The 20904-nt window shown below is 52.9% G+C and overlaps 4 protein-coding genes across 4 annotated transcripts; 2 read left to right on the forward strand and 2 right to left on the reverse strand.

The window, feature by feature from the left end:
* Window positions 1–5253: 5253 nt before the first annotated feature.
* On the forward strand, window positions 5254–7334 carry G6M90_00g091050 (uncharacterized protein; the record flags this gene model as incomplete). The annotated part of the gene is made up of 2 exons (XM_014686273.1): window positions 5254–6023; window positions 6122–7334. The coding sequence occupies 2 exons, from the start codon at window positions 5254–5256 to the stop codon at window positions 7332–7334; spliced, it is 1983 nt and encodes a 660-aa protein (XP_014541759.1).
* A 4476-nt stretch (window positions 7335–11810) lies between these two features.
* On the forward strand, window positions 11811–13402 carry sept2-A (Septin-2A; the record flags this gene model as incomplete). Its single annotated transcript, XM_014686274.1, has 2 exons — window positions 11811–12238; window positions 12361–13402. The coding sequence occupies 2 exons, from the start codon at window positions 11811–11813 to the stop codon at window positions 13400–13402; spliced, it is 1470 nt and encodes a 489-aa protein (XP_014541760.1).
* A 1593-nt stretch (window positions 13403–14995) lies between these two features.
* Window positions 14996–17172, reverse strand: G6M90_00g091070 (uncharacterized protein; the record flags this gene model as incomplete). Its single annotated transcript, XM_014686275.1, has 2 exons — window positions 14996–15878; window positions 15950–17172. The coding sequence occupies 2 exons, from the start codon at window positions 17170–17172 to the stop codon at window positions 14996–14998; spliced, it is 2106 nt and encodes a 701-aa protein (XP_014541761.1).
* A 1103-nt stretch (window positions 17173–18275) lies between these two features.
* Window positions 18276–19287, reverse strand: G6M90_00g091080 (uncharacterized protein; the record flags this gene model as incomplete). The annotated part of the gene is made up of 3 exons (XM_014686276.1): window positions 18276–18332; window positions 18661–18985; window positions 19226–19287. 3 exons carry the CDS (start codon window positions 19285–19287, stop codon window positions 18276–18278), a joined length of 444 nt encoding a protein of 147 aa, XP_014541762.1.
* Between the last annotated feature and the right edge of the window lie 1617 nt (window positions 19288–20904).

The raw sequence follows: 20904 nt of genomic DNA on the forward strand, positions 1-20904 counted from the left end.
TGAGACTCGAGACACCAACGGCGGTGCTTGCAGCGGGTTCAGGGCCAACAGGGCCAAGGACGATTGTCTCAAGTGCTGGGAGTGGAATGGCCAGTGGGTCCGGGCAGGTATGGCGATGCTGATTGGGGAGATGGGGGCTGGGCTCTGGTTTACACCGGGGCCAGGGATTGGAGGACAGCCAGAGCCCACTGTACTAGCCTTGCTAGCGTGGCATGCTTTGCAGGTCCCAGCCTGCGCCAGCCTGCAGCCAAGCAGCCACAGCCATCGGGTCACAAACATGCGGCCAGAGACATGCCAGGGCAGCTTACTCCGTTGCTCCATCGCCATTCAACATGCCGCCATCCAAGCCATCCTGGCCCTCAATCAACATCCCCCCGTCAGGGGAACGAGAGGCCCCATTGGTCGGATGCGATGACAAGAGTGGTGAGTGGGGGGGGAAGCCACGCTCAACGTTAAACCTGGGGCAGACGAGATGCCCACGACGGCCCTAGGGCAGCAACTTCGGCAGCATTTCTTCCGTATTCAAGTCTACCTGTCCGCAGATGATTTGAAAAAGGCAGTTTTAGGTTGCTACTACTTCCACGTTGGTGCACACCCCGATGTTGTGCATTTGCAGCCGAAAATTGTGTGTGCGGCGTGGCTAGTCAGATCCGGCGTGGCACGAGGCATGGCACAGCACAAGCATGAAGACCCGGAGCGCGATAACTTGGTGCAACAACAGAGCACCCAAATACTACTACTCATCGACTCAGGTCGGAGCAAGCAAAGTATAAATCGGCGACATGCGGTGTACATACGGATGCATGTACATAGGCATGCGTGGCGTCCTCCGCGTTCATCCAACACCACCAAATGAATCCAGTCGAGGCCATCTCCCCTCGTCAGCCACCACCAACAATGCGCCGGGAATACATGACTCTCAAGCCAGGCAGCGTGGCCTTTCCAGAAAACAGCAAAATGACGCGCTCGTCCCGGTTTATTCACGAAATTGTGCGCACAAGGCCGCGACAAATATCCTTCTTCTTTTTGTTACTCTGGGTATTCTTTATAAAACTGGACTCTGGTACGGAGTACATAATATTATATGTAAGTATGTATGTATGTACATGGAGGCAATTGGTGAACGGAATGGGTCATGAATCAGTCACATCGGATGTCAACTGATCCCTGCTTGCACCCGTTGTCTGTGCAATCACATGTACATACCGAGTACGACTCCCATACAGAGTAGACAAGGAGGATTTTCATCGTACAGTACGTTGTATGATGGGCAGAGCAGGTAATGGAGCGCAGGAGTCTTCAGCGACCTTCTTGCGCCAGAAAACGTATACGGAGAACTTGGTACGGAATACTTGCTGCAGGGAGGTTAAATGAATACTCCGTACGGAGCACTGCTGTTGAGTTTTTCCATTGGCATTCCTCCCTCGCATGCAAAGAGGCAGTCTGCAAATAACAAGTCTCTTGGCGCTCAGCTCTCATATTCCCAAGTTTCCACCTTTGGGATAGTAGTACCTTTGTTTTTTCTCCGATGAACGATGTGCCGCAACCAGTATTTTCCAGGTGCCGAATTCCCTCTTGACATGCTCAGTCGTACTTACGGTACTGATGGATCGAGCGGGAAATTGGAGGTGCCACACTGGAAACGTGAAAAATGCTCCCAGCGGCATCCGCCTGTGACAAACAAGCCACCACGGATTTGTGTGTACTCGACGTATTTGATGGAGTCGACTGGTCATTGCCCATATGTACTGTACCCATCCATTTTGATAGTAATTGTACAGTACTCACCCCATTAGCCACCGACTGAGCTTAACCTTGTCCCCTTCTTCCCCTTGGTCCCGCGACAGATCGACATTACACAGCCCACTGTCTTGAATGTCTGGAAATTCTGGTACGATCCACGGGGACCCGACGTACTTACTCCGTACATACGTCGCTTATAGCCCCAGGACCCATGGACAGCTTCGCTAAACGACAACCCGCCTGGAAAGAAATGTATAATGCTGTATACTACGAAACTGCCGTCTGGCAATGCATATCGCGTCAATGCACTGAAAGCACACTTGCAGTGCTCGGGAGTACGTATCGACCAAACGCCTCATGGCAACATTCGAACAGTCCAAGATTACCATTACCACGTCGTGCCTGCCCCACCGACATGCGGCGCGGCGGGCGCAAATCTGATCCAAAATAGCTTGAGCTTGTTTTTCCCTGTTCCTGGCCATTCCCTGCCTTCTGTCCCCTTCTTGGCACGTGTTTGCAACGGACCGTCGACGCTCGGCGGGGCTGGCCCTGCCCGTACGAGAACAAAGTGTGATGTGCGTGGTAGTACTCCGTAGTAGCACAACATAACCTGCACTACGCCGTACATACATGTACCGTATGTACATATGTACTACATACATGCATGCGATCCCACCCCAACCAATGTCTTCTGCGACAAATGCATGCATTCATGGCAACATGCATCTATCACGTCGGGACTACACGCGTCGGCCACGTCATGATTATCGTGACCTGCTGCAATGGCTCGAAGGTGAGGCAGGAGATCAGACACAAGAAGGACGGCGAACCCAACAATCGTACCCACAGGCAACAGATATTCAAATCCATCGACGACATCTCATCGCCCGGGACCCTGATGCCCCTATCAGTAGCATCGGCCACGGCGCTCCCTCCACCGACTTTTCTTACCGGCGAGCGAACCGCTGAACCATACGGCTTGATGTGCAAAATCTGCTGCAACACTTCCCGTTCGTCACTGCTATGCTGTCGACTTCTCACCTAGACTAGAAGATAGCACCGTATGGCGAAACTCGAGGCCGGAAGACCCGCAATTCTCTCCATGATACCGCTCCAAGTAAAGGTGTATCGCGTGTACGCACTCGGAGGCATCAAAGTCTGGACTCTGGAGAAGTGGATAGAGATACGCGTATAAGGGCACCGCCTTGGTCATCTTTGTTGCGTTCCGAAACAGACTGTTCTGCGCCTCTAGCCTTGTGTCCGTTCTAGCGCTCAGTAGAAGAGTCCAGAACCAAGTATAACATCATCAGCGCGATCCAATATATCTCGCTCAGATGAAGGGGCGAAATGCCCGCATCTTCCTTGGGTGCCAATAGGCGGTTTCGCTTGCGTGTAGTCAAAATGTCAAGACATCTGGTACCGTTTGCGTCCTAGTCTCAGACTCTCGATGGAGTTGGTTGCACGGGGTAATGATGCGCATCTCGAGGTGCTTTGTGGCTCCTGCTCGTCCGAGGGCTCGGAATGCCATGACTTGCTCCGGGATGGCCGGCAACTCCTGTCCAAGATCGATCACCTCGTCCTTGACTGATTTTGGGTGCCTGGGCCATGGATTCGTGCGTGCTAAAGGGGGGTCGTTGTCTTTTCTCCAATCTGGGCAATGGCCTTGCAGAGAGGCTCGTCGGCTTGCTCGTGGCCCAAGGTCAAGGTGTCAGGTCATGCCAGATCAACCCGAGCGTCGAGGAAGAGCGGATGCGCCGCGCCGGACGTGAACGCCTGGAGACCTCTGGCCAGAAACATGGCCCCGGTTCCTTCGTTGTGTCCTCTCCGGGCGAGCATTTGAGGCTTGCCGACGGCCGGCACCGTGACCTATGATGGCGTCGTTGGTCTGCCTGCCAGAGCATGCATACATAGTACTTTGGCCCCGGATTGTTGGCCGGTCAAGCCCACCTCGTAGAATGACAAGAGCCTAGCGGTTGCCATCAACCCATCACGTTGGTACCAGTCCGCCTCCTTTAAAGCCTTGGCCACCTCGTAAATAGCCCTGTTATATGTCTGAATGCTCTTCACGCATAACTGGGTGTCTTGGGCATCTAGAGCCAGTAGGAAGGTGCCTATAGAAATAGATGGCCTCACGATAGCCTCCGCGAGGCAGCCCAGCTTTAATACATCGGCGGCATCGGGGTCGGGTTATATCACACTAATATCGGGTCAGTTTCTATATTTCCAGAACCTGTGCAAAGTTTTGAACAATGACACGCACGGCTTTCTCCCTCTTCCGACAAGTCGCTCAACCACTTGACACCTCCGGCAGCCTGGCCATTGTCCATGCCAGTCATGGGGAGTCAACCTTTAACGTGGGCAGGAAGAACCCAGTCGAACGCTCCGAAGTCGGGAATTGTCATGGTGGCGTTTGATAAGATGGTCTGCTGTTCAAGGCAAGATTCAGATATGGTTCCTGGCTGTGGAGTTTCATGGGGGCCATGTGGTGGTGCATGTGGTGATATGCGGGGTTTGGAGCAGGTGAGATGGATAGATGGCTGCGAATACTCTGTTGGTCGACGGGGTTATTTCTCCATCAAATTGCTTGCTAGTTTTATTGCGAGAATGACAGGATTGTTGGCATGGGCAAATGTCTTTGACTGCCAGGTCAACATGTGCATACATGAGTCAATGTTTAGTGTTCCCAGAGACTATGACATACTGTCGCTAGGCGGACTGTCTGTCTGGTTGGAGCACCAGACATCATCCAACCAGTCTGATGGCGATACATAGTCGTCGATAATTTTATCGCACATAGTCACTCTTGCAGCCGCACATCCCCCATCTCCGGGTCCAGCAGGTTACAAGTACTTGACATTGCTAGTTAAGTAGCCAGCATCGAGAGACAAATCAGAGCCTACTGGTTTTGACATTTCCAGCTGGCTACCCTATAGACAGTTTGACATTTGGTATATACAACTTCAGCACTCCGTGTACACGGAACTGGTGCCGCCCATATTACGGTTGATTACCTTGTTTTTTGCCTACTTAAGCATAGGGTAGTTACCCCAGCGCGTTTACGCATCAGTGCGCATCTATGACGCTGCTGGCGATGATATCAGCCTTGATGTGCGTCATTCTCAATTAACGTGAACACTAGTGTGCTGGAATTTGACTGATGACTTCAGCCACCGCAAGCTTTCCGTGAAGGGATAAGCCCTTAATACTAGCCTGACAATAACGAAATACTAGGTAAAAAAGGGCCATATAGTCGTCACCGATTGACAGGCATAGTCCGGACACGGGACCTCCCGAGGGCGATTCGAAATCCCCGATCGGAGCCGGATATAATGCTTCTCGGCGATTATATTCGGCCCGCAAAAAAAAAAAAAGAGCCTCTCTCAACTTCCCGACGACCAAAGTCCTCTCCCAACTTCCACACCCGTGCTAGCCATCATCTTCAATGTCCGCCTGCACCTAACAACATCAAGCAGGCGACTTCAGACAGCTGGGCCGGCAGCACCACCCAGCATGTTCCGCCGCAGCACCCTCATCCTCTCGAGGGCACCGTGTCGCGTGCCTCGCGTCGGCCTTGCTCGCAGCGACGTCGTCGCCGCCGCCTCCCGCCGAGGCATTCAGACCCCGGGGGGTTTCTCGCCCCTCCGACCGCCGTCGCCAGAAGAGCTGGGCGCCCCGAGGGCAGCCAAGCAGTACAACAAGGGGAGGAGATGGACGCGCTGGCTGGTGACGGGCCTCGCGGCCGGCGGCGCCGTCTACGTGGCCGACCGCCAGATATACGCCTCGGGGTTCGCCCGGACGCTGCGCACGTTTGCGACGACGCTCCTCGTCGCGCTGGACTACAAGATCAACTTCCGGCCGGAGCCGCTGACGGCCGGTTCCGTGCCGGAGCTGCACGCCCGCAACGCCGAGCGGCTGTTCGACCTGCTCCGCGCCAACGGCGGGCTGTACCTCAAGATCGGGCAGGCGATTGCCATGCAGAGCGCCGTGCTGCCGCCCGAGTTCCAGAAGATGTTTGGCCGCATGTTTGACGACGCGCCGCAGGACGACTGGAGGGACGTCGAGGCCGTGATCCGGAGGGACTTTGGCAGGAGCGTCGAGGACGTGTTCGGCGTCAGCTTCACGGGCAAGGAGGGCATGGGCGTCATGGAGCGCAGGGCGAGGGCGAGCGCCAGCGTGGCCCAGGTCCACTGGGCGAGACTGCCGGACGGCCGAGAGGTGGCTGTCAAGATTCAGAAGAGGGAGATTGCCAAGCAGATTGCTTGGGATCTATGGGCTTTCAGGTACGCCGTCCAGCCGTGACATCTTTTCACCCCTTTTCCCCCAGTGACGGGGAGGACCAGACGAGGAAGGGGGATCCTGACCAAATGCACACATACAGGGCCGTTACATGGATCTACTCCAAGTGGTTCGACCTCCCGCTGTACACGCTCGTCCCCTTCATCACGGAACGCCTCGAGCTCGAAACGGATTTCCTAAACGAGGCCAAAAACTCAGAGACGATGCGAAACCTAGTCAACTCGGAGAGCAGCCTCCGGGGCCGCGTCTACGTGCCCGTCGTCCACGCCGACCTCACCACCAAGCGCGTGCTGACGACGGAGTGGATTGAGGGCGTCCGGCTCTGGGACAAGAAGGCCCTCACGTCGCGCTGGCTCGGCGGCCGCGGCAAGGGCTCCCCCGGCGCCCAGACGGCCCTGCCGCCCGTCGACATGGCCGCCGCCCGCCGGGAGCTCCGCGCCCGCCCCTACAACGAGAAGATCAAGCCCGCGCGCCAGGAGTGGAAGGGCGCCCGCGGCCGCGGCGGCCTCGGCCTCTCCACCACCGAGGTCATGACCACCATGGTCGACCTGTTCTCGGCGCAAATCTTCAAATGGGGCGTCGTCCACTGCGACCCGCACCCGGGCAACATCTTCATCCGCCGCCTGCCCAGCGGCCGCGCCGAGCTGGTCCTCATCGACCACGGCCTCTACGTCTACATGTCGCCCACGTTCCGGCGCCAGTACAGCGCCTTCTGGAAGGCCCTCATGACCTTTGACAACGGGACCATCGCGCGCGTCACCTCGGAATGGGGCATCCGCGGCGCCGACTTCTTCGCCAGCGCCACGCTCATGCGCCCCTACGAGGGCGGCGACAACTCGCTCCGCGACAGCATCCGGAAGGACCTCGAGGGCAAGACGCCCGCGGAGCGGCACTACGCCATGCAGCAGCTCATGAAGCAGAGCCTGCGCGACATGCTGGCCGACGAGGACAAGTGGCCCAAGGAGCTCGTCTTTATTGGGAGGAACATGCGCATTGTCCAGGGGAACAACCAGTACCTCGGGTCGCCTGTCAACAGGGTCAAGATGATGGGCGAGTGGGCGAGCAGGAGCCTGTTCCAGGACAAGAACCTGCCGGTGGCGCAGAGGATGACCAACGCCTGGAGACACTTGCTCTTCAAGGCAGTCATGTTTGGTACCGACGTGGCATTTTACTTTTTCAAGCTGAGGCAGTGGTTGGGACTGGGGGGTGGCATGGAGGACGAGATGGAGAGGAGAATGAGAGGTGTAGCGCAGGACTATGGCATTGAGTTGCAGCATGATGTTTTTGAGGGCTAAATGGGTATATGGGAGAGCTCGGCTTCTTCTTCTTCTTTTTTTTTTTTTGGCAGTGACTGGTTGTAAGAGTACATGGTATCGAAGGGGACGGGCAAGCCGAGTTTCGTTTCAGCGATGGCGTCGTGGGTCAAGCGTGTACAACAACAACCAGGTGTGAGATATATGTATATACCTGGACTTGCATCTCATTAGACTAGATATGGGTAGAGGAAAATACCGCTCTGTATGTATATGCCGGGTTAATACTGAGTAGCCGGACAGATGAACTTGTCGGGGTACTATCCGTTCAGGGGGCGGAGGGATCAGTTCTTGTTGCCGCAATGTCTTGTGTCCGCAGTGGGTTCAATGTTCTTAACACATAAACTCTAAGGGTTTTTAAATGGTGTACACCAGTAACTTAATAGTAGTTACACAGATTCAAGACGGGCTAAATGCCTTGGAGAACAACGAGATGCCCAAAATAGACTCGAGAAAAAAAGACATCCCCGTCATCATCCACTATTTTAATTTTCAATGCCGTCAAGGCCCAGCATGTTGTACTCATGTTCTTTCTGTAGTCGAATGAGATAGTACTACGCAGCTGGACGACTGGAGACAAAACAGATCAGATCGGACAGAGCACCAATCAGCCTCTTATCATGGACTCCAATTTTCTTTCCCATGCCCATGCCCATGCCCAGCCCACAAGCCAAGGTGCATGACAGCCTTCCCCGTCGTTTCACTTCTCCTGCGACACGCGATAATCCTGGCTCCGATTGGGTTGGGGCCCAGGGCCGAGGATGGGCTTGCATGCGTTGCAGCGACTCCTGTAATTTCACTAAGCCTTCCGTTTTTTTTGTTAAAAAAAATTAAACAAAAATTGACTTTTTTTCTCCTCAAGTCAACTTTAAAACAAGAAGAGAGTTATACAAAGCGGACCGACCCGTAGTGAATAGAGGCGACAAGGTCCTATAATTTTGCGACATGAAATATGCATCCACGGCACGAGGCCGCAAACCGGGTTGGACAATGTGTCGTATTGTGTGTATGTGCGAGGCCACACGTACTCCGTACAAGCCCGTTACGAGTTATCACTAACGATAAAAGTAGAAATTCGGCGGCGACCTTGCAATACCTTGACCAACACAATGTAGTAAATACACAATCTACCTACCCAAGGCATGTACAACAGCTTGGTCCACATGCTGTATGTACATACAACGCATTCGTGTTAGTACGACTGGTGGAGTGCATGATTTACATGATTAGGCATGGGTTTTGGGGATAGAAATTCATGCAAAAGACATTGCAGCAGTGCACTCGACACCGACTGGTAAGTCATTGGTTAGACCGAGTAACCATGACACATGTGCCGTGAATGACACTCATGACAGTCATGGCACTCCATGCAAAGTCCAAATATGAGACTCCGCGGCAACCAAAAGTTCCTTGGCACGCAGATATTGAAACGTCATGCCGGCGAGCCGTATCACTGCTCGCTGGCCTTGATGGTTGGCGGTTAATAAGGCCGAAGGAAGATTTGGATGCCATCTTGGCTTGCGCTGGCATCATGGTGCACTAGGATGTGATTCTTTTATCCTTCCCATTGTTCACTAGATCCATGGCAATCCTGTGAATTCCGGTTGAGCTCTGGGACGGTTTTGACACAAGTTTTTCGTTGCATACAGGTGTAACATGTAACACATGCAAGACTTGTCGTGATTTATGATATCGATTGTAACAAATGGGCACGGCCAACTGCATCCGCGGCTAGGGACGAGTGGGTCATCTTTTCATAGTGGAAATCCATTGTTCTGAAGTCAAAGGAATCCTCATTGTTCGCCGATTGTCTGCAGTAGTACGCAGTACGCAGTATTCCGTAGATCATGCATGTCTTGGAACGATGTTTTAGCTGGATTCTATTCGCCCTTTGTGGCTGGGCAAATCGAACTGTCTCTGTGCTGGCTTTGTTTATTCAAAAAGCCATCTATTCGCCATCCCGATCCGCCGAGTCCGGACGGAGTACTCATCTCGCCCACGTCGTGTGATGGTGGTCGTGTGGAACGGGCGCCGCCGCCTCCTCCAGCGACCCCTATTTTTGGCCCTCCTTCTCGGGACACACGTCTTGGACTGGTGATGGCGGCGTTTGATCCCCGACCCTGCAGGCGGCCGTGCCTTGGTACTACTACGTACGGAGTACCTGACTGGAGTCTGAACACAGGCTGTCTTGGATTGTTGTATTACAGCGTGTAATCTTGCTCAACACTGGCTAGCGTAGCGTAGCGTACCAGCTAGGATGTTGCGTATGGTTGGTGAAGAGGGAAGTAAAATTAGCATGTAAGCTCGTCCGAAGAGCGCAGAGTTAAGCCAGAATTCCGTTCATCTCGAGCAAAGACCTGTGCGGGTTGAGCATGCAAGGACCGAGCAAAGCGCAGTCGTTGTCCATCGTCGTCTCAATAGCGTAGTAGCTGGTCGAGCATGCCGAAGTGGCCGCTTTGGCCTGCCATGGAAAAGAAGTCAGTCATCATGCTGTAATTGGCGATGTGTTCCACATTGGTTCACGGTACTAGTAGTAACAGTCGAACAACCAAGCGCAAGGCAAAAGCTGAGATGGCGTGGGAAAAGATGGAAAACGGCCCATGATCTGGGCGGGGCAACATTCTGAAGTCAAGTGGTACTACGTACTCCAAATTCCGTATATGTACGCAGACCTAAGTGACCATGTGTTGTGCACCAAGTCCCTTGCTGGTCAGGCTCATCAATATTGAAGGCATGAGAAGGAAGGAACGGTTCGTGCCCAGTGCCAACGCTGTCAGTTGTCGCGAAGGTCGTTGCGAAAGAGGAAGGCGCATTCAATGTTTGCACCGGGGAATATGGGTAAAAGGGGCCAGCCCGGGGGCTAGAGATGGAGAATTAATATCAGAATTTACAGGACATGTACGTGTACGGTGCATGTACATGCATCTTCTTATCGCCGCTTGCTACGTAAGCTTGAACCAGCTCGAAATTTGAAATGTCTAAGGCGGAACAGGGTGCTGCCGGCTCCTTGTACCTCTTTTCAGGCGATCGCTCGCGCTTGTCGTCCAATCTACTAGCTGGGAGCCCTGGCGATCCCCTGCTTTCGCGACCGCCAGACGACACACATGTGCAGCATCTTCAACCGCCTTCACCACGTTAGCCTACCAACTCCACGCACAAAGGCCAAATTAGCTGCTTCTAGCGTCGAACCTTGCGTCCCCGTTGGCCCCAAGTCTCCGCCGCTACCGAAACCTTGGCTCCTTCGGATGCCCACTTCGAACCTACAGAGGAACCTCATGTATGGCCATGGAGGAAACGGTCCAGATGTCTGCAGCTGGCTGGACATGTTCCCCTATTCTTTCATACCCTCCATGCGACATTGGGCCAACAGCCTCATACGGCTCCTGAGTGGATGAGGCGTAAGCCGGCTAATTGGCCGGGTGGATGATGGGTGATGGGTGATGGGTCCCTGCGTCCTGACAAGGGGTCATCTGAACCAGCATGGGAGTGGGAGCCTGGAGGCCTGTGGAGAGCACTGTTGCAAGCATATCGATCATCATGCTCTTCCATCTAGCTTGGTCTTGGGGCCTGGGGCCTGGGTCCCGGTGTCCTGGATTCTTTGTGGATGTTGGATGCCCAGGTTGCTCGTGTGTGTGTGTTCCCAGGTGCTTGCAAGAAAGGGCTTCTTCTCGACTCGTGCTGCGTCGTCACCTGGTGCTATACCATTGTCACGGGTCGCATTTTCGCCCTTTTCTCCCATTTCTGACAATCTTCCAGTGGCCGATCCCCCGAATTTACAAATTTGCCGCTTGACACTCGTGGCAGTTGCCCATGTACCCAACCCACCACCGGCCGCTTAAACCGTCAAGTATTAGCCAGGGCCGTTTGTATGTCCAGTCTGGAGAAGCGATCCCCTAATCTCCACAAGGCTCGAGGCTCAAGGCTCAAGGCTCAAGGCTCAAGGCTCCGAGCCCCTCTGCTCAACTGCATTACGCTTCGGTGCGAGTTTTTGACCTGGCAGAGGCCAGTCTTGGGCTCGTGTCCGACTCGTTCAGCTTGTCCTCAGTCTCTTTGCGTGGACTACCCATCCCACGCACTCCTACTCAACACCAACAAATCACCTCTCTCCCAGCTTCCCGCGAGCCAACCGCCATCGACCACAAACCGGCGGCTAGGTGCCTATCTGTGTGTGCTCCTTGGCCTGCTAGAACCTGGGCGCAACCAAAAACACTACACGACGCCCCCTTCTTCTTTGGCGGCGCATCATCAAATCATTCCACAATTCGTTTGACCCCTGGTTGGTTGCATCGTTCTATTTCCTTCCCCTCCTGTACTCCGAGCTGCGCGGACCGCGCGTGGATCCGTCGCCCAGGTTGTCATTGATGAAAGCCATCACACTCTTTTCGACCGCTCCTACTCACGCCTTCCCGACTTACTCCTGTAATGAACGAATTGCGACAACGTCGTCCCAGTTTCGGAATGTTGCTTCGACGGAGCAAGAGCGGTGATCTTGGCAAAGGCAGCAAGAAGGCTCAAGCCCTTAGAGAGGCTGAGCTGGAGCGCCAGCGTCAAGCGGCTGCGCGAGTTCCTCCTAAGCTGCCCGAATTCGCCAATAATACCGAAAAATTGTCCAATACCTTTCCGCGGGAGCTGCAACCGTCTGAGTTGACTTACAGTCTTTCCAATTCGAGTTCAGGTGGTTATTATGTGCGCGCCTCCAATGAACCTCGCAATTACATATCAAACGCTGCTCCGCCAGTGCCGCCGATTCCGAACAACGCCTTCGACCCTTATGCTCGAACTGAGAGCATGACTCACCGTGGACGGTACAGCTATGCCAGCAGTGCTATTAGCTCCATCAACAGCCCTAGGAGGGTTCGAAGAAGAAAGGATCCGACTCCATTCAAGTGAGCTGCCCCTCATTCATGGCGCAGTGTCTAAGTCACTCGTCGCTCCTTTTGGCAATTTGGACAAAAGCCTGTTTCTTTGTCTCAACTTATTTCATCGCTTCTAACTGTTAGGAATGTAGTATCCTAGTCATTGGAACCCCTGGCGCCGGCAAGACCTCCTTTCTCGAATTTCTCAAGACTGCACTCGCTCTTCCGCCTAGAAAGCGACCTAAGAAGACTGACGACGATGACTTTAACATTCCAGCTCCGGCATCGGGAAACTTTGTCCCCCACTTCATGGAAACTGAGATTGATAACGAGCGGATTGGATTAACTTTGTGGGATTCGGAAGGCATTGAAAAGAACCTGGTGGATTTGCAATTGAGGGAGCTGAGCGCTTTTCTCGAGAGCAGGTTCGAGGAGACGTTTGCAGAGGAGATGAAGGTTGTGCGATCCCCCGGTGTTCAGGACAGCCACATTCACGCCGTCTTCTTGATTTTGGATCCCTTCCGTCTCGATCGTAATATTGCCGCCTCCCGAAACAGAGCGACTGGTCACCAAGGCAATGATTCACGCACTCGGGCGGCGTCTGGCGCCCTTGACGACGACCTCGACCTCCAAATCTTGCGCAGTCTCCACCGCAAGACCACTGTGATTCCAGTTATTGCCAAAGCAGACACCATCACCACCAAGCATATGAATGTGCTAAAGAAATCCGTTTGGGACAGCATCAAGAAAGCTGACCTGGACCCGCTTGAGGCGCTCGGATTGGATGAGGACAGCGACAGGATTGATGAGGAGGAAGAAGATGCGGCTGTTCCGGATATCAGTGAGCCAAAAGATGCAAGCTCTTCTTTACCGAGTTCTCCAAACTCCAAGCGATTGTCAAGCCAGTCCATCCGTCGCCACAAAGCTCAAGAGGAGTCAAAGGAAGATGAGATCCCGTTCCTGCCCCTCTCCATCATTAGCCCTGATTTGTACGAACCTGCTGTGATCGGCCGCCAGTTCCCTTGGGGATTTGCCGATCCTTACAATGAGCAGCATTGCGACTTCACGCGTTTGAAGGAGGCAGTGTTCTCGGATTGGCGAGGCGAGTTGCGTGAGGCCAGTCGAGAGCAATGGTATGAAGGATGGCGAACGAATCGTCTGAAGCTGCGAGACCTGCCCTATCGTCATCGATAGATGATGCAATTGCTCACTGTCATGAAAATCTGATGCCAGCAAGCGGCGCAGGAGGCGAAACTAAAAAAAAAAAAGGGAAGAAGAAAAAGAGGTCGAATCCGAATTCGACAAAGCTGGCGCTTCGTGCTTGGCTTGTATTAGCTACCATTACGGATATCATCATACCCCGCGACATTACGAGCTTCGTCCTTTGCTGGCGCTAATGAATTGTCTGAGTATTCGGCTTGTTTTTTTTTTTTTTTTGCATTAACTACTGGAGCAAGTCTCCTCGACTATTTCTTTGTTTACACGCAGCTTGCGACATACCTCAGCCTTTTCCTTCAAGCATGTTTATTCCAAACGCGGACAGTCTGGCGAGAAGACACCCTACTTACCGACTATCACTAATCAGCGTGCACCGAACGCAGTTTCCCCAAAGGATGATGCAGGTCTAGCTGTCTGACGCGCTTTGCGTTATTTCTGTGAACAATATTAGGCGGCCCTTACATCTAAATATGCCCGTCCATGGTCAACATGCAGGTTTTCATGGTTCCTGATTGCCATGTGGTACTTTTCTCGCAGGACGGGCAGGGTCGGGGAACAACCACCATGTCTATCTCAGCCAACGCAACGATTTTTTCCTTCTTTTTCTTCACATTTTTCTCACTCTTATATTCTTCTCACCGTCAACAGATTTGGCACGGTACTATTATCGACTATGTGTGTCAACTTTTGATTTTTTTTCTTTCTTTCTCTTCGTAGGTATTTTGCTTTCCGTCATCAACAAAAGAATGATTGGGGGTTTCGCCAAGAATTCAGATGTGGAATAGGGGTTGAGGCGAACAGAAAGTGTGACGGGATGGATGGAGGCTGGCTCTCTGGCCTCGATGCCGTGAGTGTGGTGGATTGCCAACCGGACGAGTGGATTCTCTCAACGGAAGTGAGAAGGATATTCCCGGGGCCGTTTCTTGTACCTCGACAATAGGAAAGTAGGGAGGTGGGAAATGACCCGGGCATGTGGATGGGGTGGAATTGACAAGGCTTGCCTGTAGAGTAGTGGCTTTCTGATCAATTTGACAGATTTTGCACATGATTGATTGACGTGTGAATTGGTTTGTGAGCGGCGGGCAAGAGTGCTAGTCGTTGTGTATAGTGGTTTGAAGATATTTCTATGCCAGCCGCTTTTGTATCGTATTAAGCGTGGTGATACTGCTGAGTGTGGTGTAGTTGCGGATGCCATTGTCGACCTGGGGCATTTAGGAGAATGCGGTCCGTATTTCACTTCAAAGCTGAGCAAGCCACCGTCCCGAGTTGCACCACCATACATCACAATGTCCTGTATACAGAAATCTGCGATATAACGAGAACGCCTCATGAACACTGAAGTATGAAGTGTGAATTGTTTCGCTCTGTAGTCAAAGTGATATTACAAGCATGATGCGAGTATCAGAACACTCAAGTATACTGATAAAATGGACACGGATCCTTGAGACTCTTCTAACCCTTGTCTCCTCGAGGAGATAAAAATGCAGACATTAAAAAATACATACAGAGCTAATAGACACCTTGAACCCATACGAAAAAGACAAGAACCATCAACCTATCCCTACAATCTTAAATATCAGTGTTGAGGGCCATTCCGTTTTCCTGCTCGTGCTCCCTTCTATATGGATTCTTGCCTAGACTCAATAACCTCGCTATCTCCTTCTTGCCGAGCGTGACTAGATCAAAGCCAGTCGGCAGGACGGCGTCCATGATCAACAAGTCTACCTTCATGTTGCGCGCCTTGTCCCGGTACGCCTGCTGATTACGGGGGTGCTCGAATTCACTACTGTGCTCTCGTTCGATGGCGGCCCACGCGGCGTGCCTCTCCTTGATGAGCCTGAGGAGCACGTTGCAATCTCTGTTGCTCCATACGTAGCGCTGTTTGGCGGGTGTCGCGATGGCGTGTGTGGTGATGGCTGATGATGGTGGATGGGCCGAGGACGACAGGTGCTGCGATGAGTCCAGGGCACGGGCGCGGGCGCGGGCAATGGCTTCGCTCTTGAGTTTCTTGATGATCTCGAAGTCTGGTTCGGCTGTGGAGGGTGGCTGCGATGAGGTTGGCCGAGGGGGTGGAGGCATGGATCGTGAAGGCGGGTTGGTGGGAAGACGCTGGCGTTTGGCTGCTTGCACGGCGGCTTGGGCTTTGATCTGCGAGACTCGGGATGGAGGAACTTCACGTGTGTCGTCTTCAAAGTCGTCGTCGTCGTCGTCGTCGTAGTCGTCATCAGCTTCATCATCATTGTTGTTGCGCTTTCGTTTTTGAGCGCGAGCTGGGTCCCGGATCACGTCGCTGCGTAGAAGGTCTCTCGTCTCATCTTCCGGATAGTCGGATGGTATAGGGGATGATGTCTTGTTGTGATGCTGTTGGTTGGAAGGAGGGGCTACCTGGTTGCGATTTGGTCCGGGTTGGAGATCTCTGAGAGACTTTGCTCCCTGGAACAAAGAAGCCCCCCTGAATAGTAAACGTTAGAAAAAAAACTTTTGGATGGAAAAAATCAAAAGGAATGGGATGCGTAAACGTACTTTGGTTCTTCTCCTGTAGGGCGCATAATTGGCTGCGATTCTGTAACAGAGTCGGGAATAGTCTCCTCAGCATCGTGCCATGATTCTCTTCCCGGTTCGGTTTGCTCGTTGAGCCCTGCTCTTTGACCTCTTTCGGCGTCCTTCGAGTTGACATACCATTGAACAAGGCATTGTGACAGCTCTTTCAGTGTTCGATCCAGCGGCCACGATTCGCGCAACTGTCCCAGACCATGATCTTTCTTATTCTGGAAGGCGATTGTGTATAGCTCACTTGCTCGCTTTGATATCAGTTCATCCTCGTCATCGCTAGTTTCCGTCTCATGATTTCTTGTTAAACTTTTGAACGGTCCGTGGGTAAGGATATGGGCATAATTTTTGCTGTCTGTGTCTTTGCAAAACACAGACACAACTGTCTGCTCCAAATCAGATTGTGCCCCTTGGGCTGCCAACGCCTCAATGAAATAGCATGTACGGAGGTCCAATGCTAGCTTCCAGTGATCTTCAGTGCTATCCTCGGAGGTGAAAAGATGCATAAAAGCAGAGTCGAGGCCTTTCAGAACAGGAAGAATGTCTTCGACGGTGTTATCCTTAATGTGCTGAATACCGTCGAGGGCGGTGACGATGTTGGCGCATGAGGACGCATTGAGAATTCTGGCGTCGCCATCTGTACGGTTGCTAAGCCTTTCCACCCAAGAAAGATCGATAAATGAAAAGAATTCTTTGGATTTGAGGTAATTTTCCAGGATAGAATGAAATGTGCTGCGCTTCGACTTAAGAACTGCAGCAAACACTTTGTTCTGGTAGTCACCGTTGACCAGACGACGTTGAAGCTCCTCTGTAGCTCTTGTGAAATCTGACAAGAGAGATGCCATGATTTGATGTTTTTCCACATCATCTGGGCTCAGAGAATCTTCCTGCAACGAGTCGCCCCCTGGTTGAGGCTGGGAGCTTTCAAGTTCTTCGTCCTCATCCTCGGCAATCTCGCTACGCGTCTTGCGCCTCGAACTCAAGCTAGCAATACTAGCTGCATCATTTCGTTGTTGGGCGCCGCGGCGAGGAATAGGGTCTTTAGAAAGAGAGCCATAATACCCTACGAATGTAATGGTGTCCTTGGCAGTGGCAGTAGTTCGTCGCGTAGTCCGCGGGCTCATCTGCTGTTGAGGGGATCCCGCAATCTCAGGAACAGGATTGTCTCGTCTCCGCCCTCTTGTGCGCGTTTCCATAATTCCAGCCGCGTTATCGTACTGCTCTCCAAGAAACGAAAGCAAGCAAAGTTATGATACAACGTGATACAACGTGATGTGATGATGACACCAAGAGCGTCACGTAAAATCCTGCGTGAAGTCTGCGGTGCCACTGGACGGAGGCGGGCGAAGCGAAGCTTCCTGTTGCTGCTGGCTATGGACACTCGTCGGATAAATTGAAGCTGTCTCGGTGTACTTTGACCGTATGATTCACCCGAGGCCTGATGTTTTTGCACCTGAATGTACGAGATAGTTGAGAGATGGGGAACCCTAACCCGATGCTTTGTGAGCCTAACCCCTACCCTAATATTGCAACGGAATGAAATTTTTTTGTTTTGGAGAGTTGCAGAATCCGACCCCACATAGCACGATATGATTGGCTGACGGTGGCTTCCGGTCTTGGCAATTGGCTCACCTTGCCCAGCCGCCTGCGATTGGCTTGCGGAGTGAGATGGTGTATTATTAAGTGGCGCACACCTTGCGCTCATCACACACAAATCCCAAGATAACACACGATGCACACGAAAAAGGACTGACTAGACGCCCGGAGTACGGCGTTCGGAGTACGCCATAGTCACATCACTCTCTGTATCCACCTCAGCCTAGCCTGGAGGATAAGGTAAGTTCGCCTAGCATCTAATGGCGTCTGGCACATGCAAAAAGTCAAAGAGTAGAGCGAGGAAGCCCGTTATTAATGTTTATGTATGCCGGATTCCGTCGAGCGCCACAATGGCCGTCAAGCAAGCACGGATGATCTGATGAATTTTAGTGGTAATAAACACAGAACACCATACCACCCGGCCTTGTTTACAGAGTATTTGACACGAATTACACCAGTCGTCGCATTGTGCTTGCCTATTCAGTGACTGCCATTGGGCAGCATGTGACAATAGTATCATGGTCCCGTTCTATAATCCATCTGCCCATCTTTCCAAAAGGTTTTTTGATAATGACCGCATATGCCACACGGCTCACACCACTTCCCCCTCATTTCTTTTCAAACTTACACGACACCATGACTGTCTTGCATATTCGGGATGTTCAGGAACCGGACCGTGTCATCGCCAAAGGCCCCCATCCTCTTACCCTTCGGCCGAGGGCTCGAGCACAAGCAAAATCTCTGTTCCTAATTCATTGCCCTGTCCTATACCCATTAGAACAGCCGTATGCTCGGCTGTCGACCTCGGGTTTGACTTGCCGGACCATTAAGTGGACTTTTTGTGGGTGGATACGGCTGGCTTATCTCGACCAAAGATGCCGAGAAAATAGGCAGAGCGCATCGAAAATAACCAGGCCTGAGGGGATATGAGAGACCCTTGTTTAGCAGGAGAGACCGGGTGAGATGTGATGACACTCATGAAGAATGAAAGGCGGGGGGGACTTTAATATCATCGGTTTACATGTGTATAGTACATGTACAAGATGAAGGATATATTTTTAGGTGAGATTTAAAAGGGATATACTTACGGTGAAAACGATATTGCCCCAAGCCATGACGTTCCATCCCGAGGGATTCATCATCCGTTCTTTTCCTAGACCGTAGCAACTGAAAGCCACATGTCCAATGTCTCCCAGCCAAAGCGCCCAAAGGTAGCCTCGCACAACCTTGACCTCAGATGTTGAGTTGAGGACAAAGAGGCCCACCAGGGCCATGAGCAGGTACAGATTGCCGAGCTGCCATGCTAGGACGATGCTGTTCTCGGCGACGGCGGCAGCAGGAACCAGCTTCTGAGGGACCTGTTGGGCCACGAACCAGGCGGGGTCGCTGACAGCACCGAGGAAGCCAGCCACGCTGTGTCCCGGTCAATTAGCTATCTTGGTCGTTTATCAGGTGTTGCGCATTGTGCCTTGTTTACTCGACCTGCTCCTTTTGCTATACTCTGCTGCAAGCCGCGGGAAGGGGACAAAGGCACCGGACGGGGTCAACACACTGCGGGTCTGGAATCTGGATGGTGGATGCGGTCTTGCCTTGGGGTCGGAGCCGGAGATTTTGATAATTTACGACGCCTCCAGGGGCCACGGTGGTACTCACAGCGAGATGGGTTCGATAACGGTGAATGTCACCCGAGGGACGGTCGGCATACACGAAGCCATGCTGCTAGGCAATAAGGAGAAACAAAGCACTTGGTATCTGACAGCGCCCTCGTAAATTAAGCGTTCTTGTTTGTCAGAAACGGAGGGAGGGGAACAGGTAGAGTGGCAAAAGAGGCCCTGGACAAGGCGACTCGGCAACAATAGCTGACGAGTGTGTGATGAATCACTCGGTCGATAAATTAGTTGAGTGGCACGTCGCAGCTTGAGCAGTCGTACGAGTGTCAAGTCCAAGTCTCCAAGCCGGATTAGACTTTGACACGAGTGTTTTGCTCCGTGGCCCGCAGTCAAAGAATCCTGGCCTCGGCGGCGGGATACGTAGCCAAAAGCAGAGACGCTGACCGAAGCTACGGCGAGGCCCTGTAGGCATGAACACACTGACACCTCGCCCCCTTGATCAGGTTAGGCATCGAACGAAGGTTCTTCGCCGCCGGCCCAGCGTTATCGAAGTGGATGCCATAATGAGTTTGGAGGCGTTGATGCGTTGATGCGTCGAGGCGTTGGCAATGATGGGTGGTTCATCACTGTCAGCACTACCCCCGGACTCTTTCAAGCCATCTGCATCAATGGATCTACAACGGGTGTTGGTGATGCTCGAGGCCATTGGCTCATCTGTCAGATATGGCTGGCACTTGTGCCGTTGGTCTGATCTGGCCTTGCCATGATGGATGCATTCAATGCCCGAGAGTGGTCATTGGCACGGAATTGATCGAAGCGCCAAGTACCATCAGCACAACTGTGGAATAAGTCAGTAGCAATATTGGTCTGGCGCTGCTGGCTCCGGTCGTCAAGTGTCGGGATCGCGGAGACGGATGCACGCAACACATACAATATATTGACGGATAACACCGATGTGCAAAGTGCCGCTGGGCCATGGGCCATTCTATAGTGTACATAGCAGCATGAGAATGGGCATCGCTGGGGGCGAACCCGGGATGCTTGACTCGGGGTCGAGACTCAAGACTCAAGAGTCAAGATGCAGCAGCAGCTGTTGTCGAGATCAACGATGTCGCTTGTTCAGCCGAAGCCCCGCTGCCGAAGCCCAGGTAGTACCTGCCTCACGAGTCTGCTGGTAGCTCGACGCGGACTAGAGCCTTTGACAGGGCTCTATCAGGCGCCGTTCCAGCACCCAGCTGCCTTGGTTGACACCAGACCTGCACGCCCCCCTGGCGCAACTGAAAGCTATCAATTTGGCAATAGCCAGGGCCGGCGCTTGCCTGGCGCCAGCTGCCGAAGACACCGGCTCCAGTCTGCTCCAGCCCCTTCCCAGTGGCTCTCCTGTCCCCACTATCGCAGCATTAAACCCTCCGCGCCGCTGTCCGTCTCTGGCAACTGGGCTGGCGACTGGCAACTGGCGACTGGCGACTGGCGGTCGCTGGCATCTGGCATCTGGCCATCGTCCCATGTGATGGTCCGCTTCACGTGCTTGTGACAAAGCAAGCTGCATGCCACAATAGGTGACACCACCGAGCCGCTTGGCATGGCATTTGCTCACCTTGACAAAGTATACAAATTGCGTCCCGAGGACAGGCCCTTCCCAGCTTTCTTTAATATATATCTTGGCTCCCCCCCTCCCTCGTCCCTCGTCTTGTCGCCGCTTGACATTTGACCCGTCCCATC

Source organism: Metarhizium brunneum, chromosome 5 (genome assembly GCF_013426205.1).
Source record: "Metarhizium brunneum chromosome 5, complete sequence".
Lineage (NCBI taxonomy): Eukaryota > Fungi > Ascomycota > Sordariomycetes > Hypocreales > Clavicipitaceae > Metarhizium > Metarhizium brunneum.